This window comes from Pan paniscus, chromosome 9 (assembly GCF_029289425.2).
Source record: "Pan paniscus chromosome 9, NHGRI_mPanPan1-v2.0_pri, whole genome shotgun sequence".
Classification (NCBI taxonomy): domain Eukaryota; kingdom Metazoa; phylum Chordata; class Mammalia; order Primates; family Hominidae; genus Pan; species Pan paniscus.
Genome location: NC_073258.2, coordinates 57,858,724 through 57,873,090, shown reverse-complemented (window position 1 = coordinate 57,873,090; position 14,367 = coordinate 57,858,724). Strand labels below are relative to the sequence as shown.

Genomic DNA, 14,367 nt, shown 5'->3' with positions numbered 1-14,367 from the left:
TTAGGCAAATCTTAGGCTAATGAGGTAGGCTGTTCATCACTTTATGAAGGTACAGGAGAGGTTTTGGGCTTAAGTTTTATGTTTGCTTTTAATAAAAGAGATAGGAAATGCACTTCAATTCTTATATATTCAGAAGTTTTTCTTCTAAATTTTCCTAATTTTCTTATTGTACGTGTCTGTAACTGTCATGTGTCAAGAGGAGGATTGATTGTGATAAAGCACAATGGTAACTCTGTTTGAAATACAAAAAACTGCATCTAAAATAGTCTTTGTTTCTCCTCTGGTGGAGATAATCTTGATTTATGGGAGAAGTTTTTTCAGAGCCTCTTTCACATCCTTATTCCTTAGGCTGTAGATCATGGGATTCAACATGGGGAGTACCGCAGTATAAAATGTAGAAACTATTTTGTCCATATCAAAAGAATAGCTAGATCTGGGGAGAGCATAGATGTAGAGAATGGAGCCATAGTATAACGTGACAGAGGTCAGGTGGGAGGAGCATGTGGAGAAGGCTTTGAGGCGGCCCTGGGAGGAGGAGATCCTCAAGACACTGGTGATGATAAAGAGGTAGGAGGCCAGGATGAGCACCGCGGGGCAGATGACATTGGAGGCCAGCAGGAAGTACATCAGAATTTTATAGCCACCCTTCTCGCCACAGGCCAGCTTCACCAAGGGAAGTAAATCACAGAAAAAGTCATCAATGATGTTTTCACGGCAGAAGTTAAAGGAAAACGTTTTCTTGGTGATGATTGAAGAGTTAATAAAGCCACCACAATATGAGACTGCTACCAGCAATGCACACAGCTTTATGGACGTGGCCCGAGCATAAAGCAGGGGCTTGGAGATGGCCACGTAGCGGTCATAAGCCATGGCAGCCAGTAAGCAGCACTCACTATAGGCCAGCCCTGCAGAGAAGAAGAACTGACACAGGCAGCCAGCAAAGGAGATGCTTTTGTCTTCAGAGATGCAGGTCACTAGGATCTTTGGGGTATAGACAGAAGAATACCAGAGATCCAGAAACGACAGATTTCCAGTGAAAAAATACATGGGTGTGTGTAGGCGGGAGTCATTACAGATCAACACGATGAGGGTGCTGTTTCCTACCACAGTGAGAGAGTACATGCCCAGGAACACCACGAACAGTACCAGCTGCATCCCTGGGTCTGTGGTGAAGCCCTGCAGGATGAACTCAGTCACTGTGTGATTGCTCCTCTGCATGACTGTAAGGAATCTCACCTATGGGGAAAGGAAGTGAGCTCAGTCTGAATCACAGTCATGAATATGTAGAATTATGCTACATAAGATCACATTTGCAGTAATCTTTGAAGTCTAGAACCAACAATCTAATTGTTTGTTTTAGAAAGTTTTCATTTTGCAACAGACTTTGCAATTATGTATTCAATTCTAAATTTCTTAAGTTGTTTAATTATGTTTTTCCTTTAGGAATGACTTTTCCTTTAGAAAAGATGTATTCATAATTTCTATTTTTCCTATACTTTGATCCCCTTCTTCTTGTCAATTTTCTCTTTTGCTAAATGTGTAAATTTCTATTTTTAAATATCACTTGTTTGTCTTTAAAATACTGGGCATCCCTCTTTTAAATATAGTTTAAAAAGAATAAAGTATTTTTTCTTGAGTGCTTCTATGCATTGAAACATTATGAAAGCATTATAAATTCATATCTCATGATATTATATATAGGCCTAAGAATATACTAAGGGAAGTGTAATAGAGAATAAAAGATCCTAGTGACCTGCATCTCTGAAGACAAAAGCATCTCCTTTGCTGGCTGCCTGTGTCAGTTCTTCTTCTCTGCAGGGCTGGCCTATAGTGAGTGCTGCTTACTGGCTGCCATGGCTTATGACCGCTACGTGGCCATCTCCAAGCCCCTGCTTTATGCTCGGGCCATGTCCATAAAGCTGTGTGCATTGCTGGTAGCAGTCTCATATTGTGGTGGTTTTATTAACTCTTCAATCATCACCAAGAAAATGTTTTCCTTTAACTTCTGCCGTGAAAACATCATTGATGACTTTTTCTGTGATTTACTTCCCTTGGTGAAGCTGGCGTGTGGCGAGAAGGGTGGCTATAAAATTCTGATGTACTTCCTGCTGGCCTCCAATGTCATTGGAGAATAGAGAAAAAGAGAATAGATACAAAGTTATGGGGAAAATATGTACAGAAGAACGATATGCAATGATGAAATTACAAAGTACACAGTATTTACTATATTATACATATATTTTACAATAAATACAATAATAATAACTTAAACACCAATTTTAAATGTAATTTATGTATAGTACAGTATCAGTCCACCCACTCTCTTCGAGATTCTCTTCATACAGAACTACAAATGTTACTAGAGAAATGGGTTGAGAGAAATATATCTAGCAAATGTACATCTGTCTTACACTGTAAAGACAATTCTTGACACACTAACTTCTCATTAACCTAAGTCATTTTGTAGGTAAATAAATTAAAATTCAAGTGTACATGATATTTATTTGTATGCTCATCCTCTTGGGACCTAGGAAAAACACTCAGTTCACACTCAACTTTCAATATTAGCATTAATAAATATCAATATCAACAAACAGTGTTATTTCTGAGTAAACATAGAACAATATAAGATTGTTCCACTTGAGATTTTGCTGCCTCTACCTCACTCAGGTTTCAGTGATCTCACATGGCTAAACCCAATGATGAAGTTCTCATCTGATTAGATCTCCCTGCAGCATTTGTCATAGTTTCTCACTCCTTCTCTGCTGGAAAATCTTTACTTGGTTTTCAGGTTGTCACACCTGTCTGGTTTGCTTCCACTTCTCTTGCTGCATGTGTCTCAGCGCTACAGAACCGACTTTTGAATTTTGGAGTGCCCCCAGAATCAGCGATTGAAACTCTTGTCTTCTCCATCTGCCATCAGTTTCTGGTAATCTCATCCAATCTCATGACTTTAAATGCTTCTATATGCACATGACTCCAATGTTACCTCCCCTAACTATGCCTCTTCCCTGAAGTGAGACTCATGGATTCAAATGTCTAATTAATATATATATATATTTTGTAATGTCTCCTGGGCATCTCCAGAAAATTGAGTTCACAGGGAATACTGTTTTGTCATTGTATTCTAAAAGCTACATTATTTACTTATGTGTTGTCAGTACAAAGAAATTTTTATTAATAATCCTTTTAACCCTATCCTCATTCAGTCTTCTCCACTGCAGTAAATGGCATTATTCCTTGTTAGGAACAGTCATTTTATGTTATTCTTCACCATTCTCTTGTTTTCACACTGTGCTTTTTAATTAGCAATATCTCCTTGATTCTTTGAAATATACCTAGAACCAGACTAGTTTTTCCCAGCTCCAATGTTTTCACTCTATATATGAGGCCATGATTAGCCTCTAATTGGTCTTCCTGCTTCTATTCTTATCCCACTTGAGTTTTTCCATATGGCAGAATGGTCCTGTTAAAATGCCAGTTAGATCATGTTAGTTTTCTGTTCTAAGAAGTCCAATGGCTTTTCCACTTATTCAGAGTAAAATTCAAGTTCCTTACAAAGATGTGCAAGATCTCTGTGCTTGTGCCCTCATTACCTGTTTGTTCCTATCTCCTAGTCTTTTTGCTCTGTTCAATCCATTCCAGGCATGCTATCTGCCTTTCAATTTTTAGAATAAACATGGAATGATCAATGCTTTGTCTTAGTTCCACCCATTGTTGCAATGCTCTTCCCCTTAGAAGTCTATATAGCCAGTTCCCTCACATTTCTCAGTTCTTAATGGCTTCTATTATTACCTCCTAAAGATGTTCCCTGATTACCATATTGCAATCCACTTCCCTGAAATTCTTATGTCCCTTTCCTACTTCATTGTCCTCTTGTGGTTCTGCTCATATTACATCTCATTAGTTTAACTTCTTTTCTTTTCCCTTCACTAGAAAATGGTCTTTCCATCTGCATTTGATGGAAAACATGTATCATTTTAATGTTAAATACTATTGATTTGTAGTTTTATACTGTGGCGATGTGGGCTGTTTATTTCAAATTTATTACCTCATACAAAATAGGAACAATGTTTTTGGATGATGCAAAATCTTTGAAAACATGGATCCAGCGGAACTCCAAAGGGGGTTTCCTGAAGAAAAATTTGAAAACTGCTGGACACAACATCTTCTGATTCTAATGTTCTCTCACTCTAATGATGATTCAGGAATTTGATCATGTTTAAAAGTAACAGCAGATATTTGGTTTGTGATTTTTTAAAATTTATTCTGCCATTCTATATTCACATTCAGTGTGTGTGTGTGTGTGTGTGTGTGTGTGTGTGTGTGTATATATATATATATATATATATTTTTTTTTTTTTTTTTTTTTGAGATGGCATCTCACTCTGTCGCCCAAGCTGGAGTGCAATGGCATGATCTTGGCTCACTGCAACCTCTGCCTCCCGGGTTCAAGCCATTCTCCTGCCTCAGTCTCCTGAGTAGCTGGGACTACAGGCACCCGCCACCACACTCAGCTAATTGTTATATTTTTAATAAAGATGGGGTTTCACCATGTTGGCCAGGATGGTCTTGATCTCTTGACCTCGTGATCCACCCGCCTCGGCCTCCCAAAGTGCTGGGATTACAGGCATTGAGCCACTGAGCCTGGCTATTCAGTATTAATATTGAGATGTGAGGTACTGTTCCAGTTATCATGTTGATTGCTATCTAGTGACTTTGTTTTCTTTATTGTGTTACTGTTTTAAAGGGCCTGTGAATTTTATGCTTTTAAGACGTTCTATTCAGGTGCATATCAACCTTTTGTTTCAAGATTTAGAAATCCTTTTAGCATTTCTAGTCTAGCAGTGACAAATTTCCTCAGCCTTTGTTTATCTGAGAAAGACTTCTCTGTCATTTATGAAACTTAGTTTTGCTGAATAAAAAAAATTCTTGGCTGACTATTATTCTTTTTATGGAGGCTATAGATAGGACCCCAATCTCTTCTGGCATATAAGGTTTCTAGTGAGAAGTCTGCTGTTAGTCCGATAGGTTTGTTTCATAGGTTACTTGATGCTTTTTTCTCACCACGGTAGAATTCATTCCTTTTTGTTGATTTTAGATAGCATGATGACAATGTGCCTTGATGACCATTTTGCAATGAATCCCCAACGAGTTCTTTGAACTTCTTGTATTTGGATGTCTAAATCTCTTGCAAGGCCAGGGAAATTTTCCTCCATTATTCCCTTAAGTAAATTTTCCAAACTTCTTGCCTTTCCTTCTCACTCAGGAACACAAATTATTTTTAGATTTGGATGTTTTATATAATCTCGTATTTCTTAGAGACTTTTTGATTTCTTTTTGTTCTTGTTTTTTTAGTTTTGTCTGACTGGGTTAATTCAAATCCTTGTCTTCAAGTTCTGAAATTCTTCTTTCTACTCTGTCTAGTCTATTGTTAAAAATTTCTGCTGCATTTTGTAATTCCTTAAATAGGTCTTTCATTTCCAACAGTTCTGATTTTTTTTCTTCGAAATTATCCACCTGTTTAGAAAATTTTTCATTTGTATCCTTAATTGTTTAAAAAATTTCTTTATGCTGGCTTTCACCTTTCTCTTGTATATCCTTGAGTAGCTTAATAATCAACATTTTGGATTCTTTATCTGGTATGTCAAAAATTTCATCTTGATTTGGATCCATTGCTAGAGAGCTTGTGTGATTTTTGCAAGTGTTATAGAACCCTGTTTTTTCACATTATCAGAATTATTTTTCTGGTTTCTTCTCATTTGAGTAGACTATTTCTTCAAATTATTTTTAAATTTATTTTTGATTTGACTGTGTTTTTTTTTAAAGTTTTTTTTACCCCTTGAGGATGTGACTTTACGGTTTATAGTTTATTGCAATTTAGTTCAGCTCTGAAAGTTTTAAGGGTTGAAGATTCCATAATTTCCTTGGTTATAGAGAGTCTTTGCATAGTGGCTTTCTCAGATGCTGATTGTAGTAGCAATGTTCTCAGTGTGTGAGCAGGTGCACTGTCTCCTGTGGAGATAGAATGGCAGAGGTCTCATGAAGCTTATCTTGTTCCCCAGTAATATGCACTTTATTTATTCCCCCAGTATTTTATTCACTGGATCAAACAGTTCAGGCTTCAGGCCAGCAGGAGGTTTTCATGGGTAAAAACCAGCTATAGTTAAGTGTGGGAGTAAATGCAATAACCAATGATAGGGAGAGGTCCCAGCTTTGACAGAGGCAGCTGGGGGAGCCATCAGTGTAACGCAGTGAGGTCTTTAGAGAGGGTAGAGAGGAAGCCACCTTAGCTCCCCTATCAGGCCAGCAGGAAATTGATCCACTTCCCAGTCACATGAGTCACACACTGTACCTATTGTTCCAGTTATTCAGATCAGACCAGCACCTCTTTTCATCTGCAGGAATGCTGATGTTGCATGTGGAGAGGGATTGTGACTCTACCTCTCAGTCAAGTCTGACCTGGAGGGCACTCCTCCTGTGGGGATGAAATTACTCTGAAGTGTTCCAGAAATGCTACAGGTGCACCCACACAGAGCTCCTTTGGGAGAAGCCCCAACTGTGTCCACAATGGTAGGTGAGAGGGAGAAGAGGTATCCTTCTCCAGACCCTTCACAAGCACCGGGGCTGCCTGACTGTTGAGGTAGAGCTACAGACTTTCCCCACTGAGCCAAGCACTGCACTCGTCCCTCTGCTGAAATTTATCACAAGTAGAAAGTCTGAGACCCAAGGCCTGCCATCTGGATTCTTTTGTCTCACAGGGTACTCTCTTGAGGTAGTGTACTTCCTGTTTCCCTAAAAGTAGGAGTCCCTCAGGGACAGACTACTGTGAATTCTGCTTCTTCTCTGGGTTTAGACACCCAGTGGGGGTGCTCTAGGGAATGTCTGCAAGTGATTCCCCAGAGCTCCCAAGATTGGGATCCCCAGAATCCCTAAGATTCCCCAGAACTCCAGGCTGGTCCTGGGGAATGTCTACAAGTGATCCAGCAATGTTACCAGCCTTCAAGTCTCCCAATAGCAGGTATCAGCACAAGATCTGATGGGGTGGTAGGGAAGTGATGTAGACTCTGTAAGATTCACTTGGTTATAAATAGCCTTAGTGTGTTGGCTTTCTCAGAAAGTTGTGGTAAAAATGAACAGGTCACATGGGCAGATGGAAGACCTCCTGGTTAGCCAGGGTGATGCAGGCAATATTGATAGCTGAGGTTACACAAAAGTTTTATCCTTCCTGGGTACTGTGTTGCTCTGCCTGCAGATGCCATAATGTACTGTGTTGATTGGCCTCCACATAGGAGGTTGTGCACCAGCTGCAGTGATAGCAGTGGGAATTGTGCTTGCCTTATGTTACCCAGAGAAGGTACTCTGGTCTTTCAGGCAATGGGCATGGCCATAGAGCTCCCAAAAGCCTCTGTTCTTTGTGTTCGGTTACGAGGTTGGTTAGAAGGCAAAGCTGTATGAGGGCTGGGTTGGGCAAGTCTGCACTCTGGCTGCCCATGTATGGGCACAAGCAGCCACCCCAATGAGGATTGGATGGCAGTTCCATGGCCACTAGGGTGATGCTTCAGTGAGGAGTACAGCTGCTTCTGCTGAATGGAAGAGTCCACATGGGGAGTGGGGAGTAGCAGGCAGCAGTAAGCCCCACCCAGCTCCCACACATGTGGCAAGACAGGCCTGACACCTGCAGTACTCCATCTGCAGCAGCTACCTGGTTTACAGGCAGCCTGTGCTCAGAACTCAAAATGACCCCAGGCCATTTACCTTCCTGAGGGAGACAAACCCTGGATTTCAAGCCATGTCCTACCCATTCGTCCCATGAAGCAGGGACACCCAGCTCCTGTGCCCAAGGCTTTAGCAAACTTTCTACTTCTGCCTCAGTTCTGGACAAGGAGTTTTATCCCCACTCAGGATTATATCACAAATCTCAGTTGGGAGCTTCTCTTAACCAGTGAGTGCCATGTGAGTTAGCTGGCTGACTTCTGCAAAGTCCTCTGTGCCATAGGATCAGGAATGGCTTCCCCCATCCCCACTGGTGACTGGGAGGGCATGCAAAGCATGTCCTGATGCTGTTCCTTCTCATATACTCCTCACCGCTCAGTATGTCAGCTCCAGTGCTGGGTAGGGTTAGGGCCTTCCTCCGTGGCCTGGATTTCCAGGATCCCCAGTGGGAGTGTATACACCTGTTGCAGTTCCTGCCACCCTCGTGCTGAAGACTCACAGTTTTCCACCTGGCTCATGGTGTAGGCTGCAGCCACCACTTCTTTTAAAGGGTCTGTAGTTTCTTTCATTTTTTCTGTTAAGTTCCTGTGTTGCTTCTTGGAAAAAAGCTCAGAGTATGTCTCTGCACTATTTACTCTTTCCAAGTGGGAGATGCACGCTGAGAAAACCTTCAGTATAACATGTTGAAAAACTACTAACAAGGGAATTTTAAATAAGAAAACCAATCAGTTAATGGCCAAAATAGAAAAAAAGAAGAAGAAAAATGGACTTCCCTAAGCAAGAGGGAATTCTCTGGCACTCTGCTCCGGGATTTAATCTGCACCATTGACCTCCTTGGCCTCTAAGCTGCCAGCCTGGAAGTGCACCAACAGCTCTCCTTGGTCTCAAGTATCCTTGGCCACACTGCAGATTTAGACTTGACAGGCTTCAAAATTAATCTCTCTGTGTGTGTATACACACGCACACACACACACACATATATACACACACATATGTGCCATATATATATGCCTTATATGTATACACAAACACACACATACACACATGCACACAAAATTTGCACACATTCTATTAGTTCTACTTCTCTGAAGAATCCAGACTAATGCAACCACTAAGAGCTGTGCATTTTTCAAAGAACATTAAGTTTAAGAGTTTTTTTTGTAAGGAAGAGTCCATACACTTTTGTACTTTTAGAAATGTTTTATTTATTAAAACTTATATATCTAGAGGAAAAATCTTACAAACCACTTTACCTCAAGAATTTAAACTTCATTTTTGAATTCAGTATCAAATTCCCTTAGGAATTTGTATTTTAATTTCAAATTAATATGAAAGATTTTTCTGAATTCTTCAAATCTATAAGTTGCAGATGAAACATTTCCAAAAGTGAGTGGAAAACTTACTGCTAAATTTACACTAAAACTTATTTCTAAATTATGTTATAAATCATCAATGCCACATGCTTAATTATATTTTATGTTCTTATTTATTTTTATGTCTTCCTAAGATTATTATTAGCCGTACTTTATCTTTTCACTAAGGTCTCTGTAATATTTCTTAGACATGATTCTAGAGCTAACTTCCAGCATCAAATAATGTGAATATGTACATAGGCCAGCCACGTTTATAACATATGGACATATTCTTATTCTTATTTGAAGAATGAATTTTGGGAGCCTCCCCTAAAAATATTAGAATAGAAGTCCTCAAGTAGTTTGAGACTTTCTTCTATAGTTACATGTCAGGGTTTGTGATACCACGGTGTTTTAAAAATAGATGAGTCACATCAGTTTTGCTTTCTGTAATTGATGCTTCCCTCTGGAATGATGTGTTTCCTGGTTTCAGTCGGGCAACATAACATAATTGATTTACTGCCACTGTAATATAATAATTGAGTCAGTTAAGATTACTTCAAAAGAATGTATTTTATAGGAATTTTAATATCATTAGTGGGAAATAGAACACATATTTTAGAAAACCAGAAGACTGAGTTGGCATAAATACTGTTCCTTTTCAGAACATTGCCTAAGTCGGGCATCTTAGAATTATACTGTTGAACTCTGCTTCGGCTGCATTACTCTGTGTTACAACCTGTATTGATTTTATTCCTTGCACCCACTTACTGTGTTAGTGTCCATGATTGCCAATGTGAATTTAATCTTTCTACTCTGTGTGAAACTCCTACATTTTCTGGGCCTAGTTGCCTAATTCAGTTTCTTGCGTTTTCTTTCTTTACTGCTTATACCAATTCAAATAAGGAAGTATTTGTGTTTATAAACATAAATTACATTAGTACTGTCTTACATTGAAAAACTAATCAAAATTAAATGCCACTTGTCATATTCATCTTTTTGTTTTTTAAATTTTATTCATATTGATAAATCATAATTTTATACATGTATGGGGTAAAAGACAATGCTTCAGTACATGTATACATTGCAGATTGAACATCTTGGACTAATTATTATGTCCATCACCTCATATACTTACCACTGCTTTGTGATGAGAACATGTAAGATCCACTTTTTAAATGATTTTGAAATACACAATACATTACTGTTAACTGTAGTCACCTTGTCCTGCAATAGTTCACCAAAACTTATTCCTCCTGTCTACATGAAACTTTGTACCCTTTGATCAACACTTCTCCATTCTCCACCCACCCTGCCCCAGTCACTGGCAACTACCATTGTACTCTCTACTTGTAGGAGTTCTAACTTTTAGAACCCACTCATAAGTGGGTTGATGCAATATGTTTTCTTCTGTGCCTGGCTTATTTCACTTATCATAATGAAACATCACTTCGTATATTATACATTATGCATTATATTACAATGGTCATTATCAAAAAGATGAAAGTTATCAAGCATTGGCCAGGATGTGGAGTAAAGGGAACTCTTATACTCCACTGATGGGAATGTACATTAGCACAGCCATTTTGAAAAACAATATAGAGGTCTCTCCAAAAACTAAAAATAGAATTACCATATGATCTAACAATTCCACTTCTGGGTAGATGCTTACAGGAATTGATATAGGTATGTTGAGGAGATATCTGTGCTTTCATGTTCATTGCAGTATTATTCACAATAGCTAACATTTAGAAACAACATAAGTGCCCATCAACAGATAAATCGATAAAAGAAAAAGTGGCATATAGTACACAATGGAATACTAATCAGCCTTACAAGAAATGTAATTCTGTCACCTGCAACAACGTGAATAAACCTAGAAGACATTATGCTAAGTGAAATATCCTTTTGTTGAATCACACCTGTACATACATGTTCTCTCTATAAAATATCTATTAAATAATAAAAATAAAATATCTGTTGATCAATGTGTACTCATAGACTTTTATTTTTGAAATTGTTTCACTTAGCCAAAATAATAGTTATTTTTTTAAATGATGATAATTGCCCTTTGATGCCCAGACGGTCACAATTTGAATGTAAAAGTCCTTGTAAGTTCACCCCTGTAAAATAAAGAGGAGCTCTGGGAGTTATACAGTGAATTACAAAAATCACATGTATGGCATCTTGATGAATTTTTTCTTAATCAAGAAACTTATGTAAGAGGCATAGCAAGGTCATGCCTTTCTGGGTCTCATTTGTACTGAGTTATTTCTTGGGTGTCTCTGGATCTTTGTGCTAATTCTTCTTGCCGGGGGGAAAGCATGTAGAACAATGTTTAAGATATTCTGTTCAGGGAATGGAAAGTGATGAATGTCATCCAGTTACATAGGAACTGGAAACATAGGAAAATATTAAAAATTGAGCACAATTCTTCCTAGTTCTAGGAACTATATAGATACTCTTCTATATGTATCAGTTAGCCAAATCTTAGGCTAATGAGGTAGGCTGTTCCTCACTTTATGAAGGTATAGGAGAGGTTTTGGGCTTAAGGTTTATGTTTGTTTTTAATAAGAGAGATAAGAAATTCAATTCAAATTCTTATATATTCAGATGTTTTCCTCCTAAATTTTCCTAATTTTCTTATTGTACATGTCTATAACTATCACATGTCAAGAAGGGGACTGATCATGATAAAGCACAATGGTAACTCTGTTTGAAATACAAAACACTCCATCTAAGGTCGTCTTTGTTTCTCCTCTGGTGGAGATAATCTTGATTTATGGGAGGAGTTTTTTCAGAGCCTCTTTCACATCCTTATTCCTTAGGCTGTAGATCATGGGATTCAACATGGGGAATACAACAGTGTAAAATGTAGAAACTATTTTGTCTGTATCAAAAGAATAGCTAGATCTGGGGAGAGCGTAGATATAGAGAATGGAGCCGTAGTATAAAGTGACAGAGGTCAGGTGGGAGGAGCATGTGGAGAAGGCTTTGAGGTGGCCCTTGGAGGAGGAGATCCTCAAGACACTGGTGATGATAAAGAGGTAGGAGGCCAGGATGAGCACCGCGGGGCAGATGACATTGGAGGCCAGCAGGAAGTACATCAGAATATTATAGCCGCCCTTCTCGCCACAGGCCAGCTCCACCAAGGGAAGCAAATCACAGAAAAAATCATCAATGATGTTTTCACGGCAGAAGTTAAAGGAAAACGTTTTCTTGGTGATGATTGAAGAGTTAATAAAGCCACCACAATATGAGACTGCTACCAGCAATGCACACAGCTTTATGGACATGGCCTGAGCATAAAGCAGGGGCTTGGAGATGGCCACGTAGCGGTCATAAGCCATGGCAGCCAGCAGGTAGCACTCACTATAGGCCAGCCCTGCAGAGAAGAAGAACTGACACAGGCAGCCAGCAAAGGAGATGCTTTTGTCTTCAGAGATGCAGGTCACTAGGATCTTTGGGGTATAGACAGAAGAATACCAGAGATCCAGAAACGACAGATTTCCAATGAAAAAATACATGGGTGTGTGGAGGCGGGAGTCATTACAGATCAACACGATGAGGGTGATATTTCCTACCACAGTGAGAGAGTACATGCCCAGGAACACCACGAAGAGGCCCAGCTGCATCCCTGGGTCAGTGGTGAAGCCCAGTAGGATGAACTCAGTCACTGTGTGATTGCTCCTCTGCATGGCTGTAAGGAATCTCACCTACGAGGAAAGAAAATGAGCTCAGTTTGCATTGCTGTCATGAATATGTAGAATTATGCTACATAAGATCACATTTGCAGTGATTCGTGAAGTCTAGAACCAACAATCTAATTATTTGTTTTAGAAAGTCTTCATTTTGCAACAATCAGGCTTTGCAATTATGTATTCAATTCTAAATTTCTTAAGTTGTTTAATTATGTTTTTCCTTTAGAAATGACTGTTCAAGTGAAGAAAATATGTACTTATAATTGCTATTTTTCTTTTACTTTGATCCTCTTCCTTTTGTCAATTTTCTCTTTTGCTAAATGTGTACATTTCTATTTTTAATTATCACTTGTTTGTCTTTAAAATACTGGGCATCCCTCTTTTAAATATAGTTTAAAAAGAATAAAGTATTTTTCCTCGAGTGTTTCTATGCATTGAAACATTATGAAAGCATTATAAATTCATATCTCATAATATTATATATAGGCCTAAGAAAATACTAAGAAAAGTATAAAGGGAAAAGAGAATAGATACAATGTTTTGGGGAAAATGTGTACAGAAGAATGATATACAATGATGAAATTACGAAGTACACAGTATTTACTATATTTTACACATATTCTATAATGAACACAATAATAACAATAATTGAAACACCAGTTTTAAATGTAATTTATGTATACTACAGTATTTCTTATGATGACTTGAAAATCTACCCACTCTCTTCAGGATTCTCTTCATATAGAACTACAAATGTTCTATTGAAATGGGTAGAGAGAAATATATCTAGCATACATCTGTCTTACACTGTAAAGACAATTCTTGACAGACTAACTTCTCATTAACCTAAGTCATTTTGTAGGTAAATAAGTTAAAATTCAAGTGTACATGATTTGTATTTGTATGATCTTCCTCTTGGGACCTAGGAAAAACACTCAGTTCACACTCAACTCTCAATATTAGCATTAATAAACATCAATGTTAGTAAACAGTGTTATTTCTGAGTAAATATAGAACAATATAAGATTGTTCCACTTGAGCTTTTGCTACCTCTACTCCATTCAAGTTGCAATGATCTCACATGATTAAACCAAATGATGAAGTTCTCTTCTGATTAGATCTACCTGCAGCATTTGTCATAGTTTCTCACTCCTTCTCTGCTGGAAAATCTTTACTTGGTTTTCAGGTTGTCATACCTGTCTGGTTTGCTTCTACTTCTCTTGCTGCATGTGTATCAGTGCTACAGAACAGACTTGAATTTTGGAGTGTCCCCAGAATTAGCGCTTGAACCGCTGGTCTTCTCCATCTGCCATCAGTTTCTGGTAATCTCATCCAATCTGATGACTTTAAATGCTTCCATATGCACATGACTCCAGTGTTACCTCCCCTGACTATTCCTCCTCCCTGAAGTGAGACTCATGGATTCCAATGCCCAATTAATATTTCTTCCCTAATGTCTCCTGGGCATCTTAAGAAAATTGAGTTCACAGGGAATACTGTTTTATCATTGTATTCTAAGAGCTATATTATTTGCTTAAGTGTTATCATTAAGAAAAAAATTTTACTAACAATCCTCCCTAACCTGATCCTCATTCAGT

The 14,367-nt window shown here is 38.4% G+C and overlaps 2 protein-coding genes across 2 annotated transcripts; both read right to left on the bottom strand.

The window, feature by feature from the left end:
- Positions 1 to 300: 300 nt before the first annotated feature.
- On the bottom strand, positions 301 to 1,218 carry LOC100972201 (olfactory receptor 9G9). The gene has a single exon (XM_003806807.3). It carries the CDS (start codon positions 1,216 to 1,218, stop codon positions 301 to 303), a length of 918 nt encoding a protein of 305 aa, XP_003806855.1.
- Positions 1,219 to 9,263: 8,045 nt separating this feature from the next.
- LOC100972529 (olfactory receptor 9G1) lies at positions 9,264 to 14,059 on the bottom strand. Its single transcript, XM_057299048.2, has 2 exons — positions 13,966 to 14,059; positions 9,264 to 12,784 (listed from the first exon to the last, which is right to left on the bottom strand). The coding sequence occupies exon 2, from the start codon at positions 12,764 to 12,766 to the stop codon at positions 11,849 to 11,851; it is 918 nt and encodes a 305-aa protein (XP_057155031.2). The 5' UTR covers positions 12,767 to 12,784; positions 13,966 to 14,059; the 3' UTR covers positions 9,264 to 11,848.
- Positions 14,060 to 14,367: the final 308 nt, after the last annotated feature.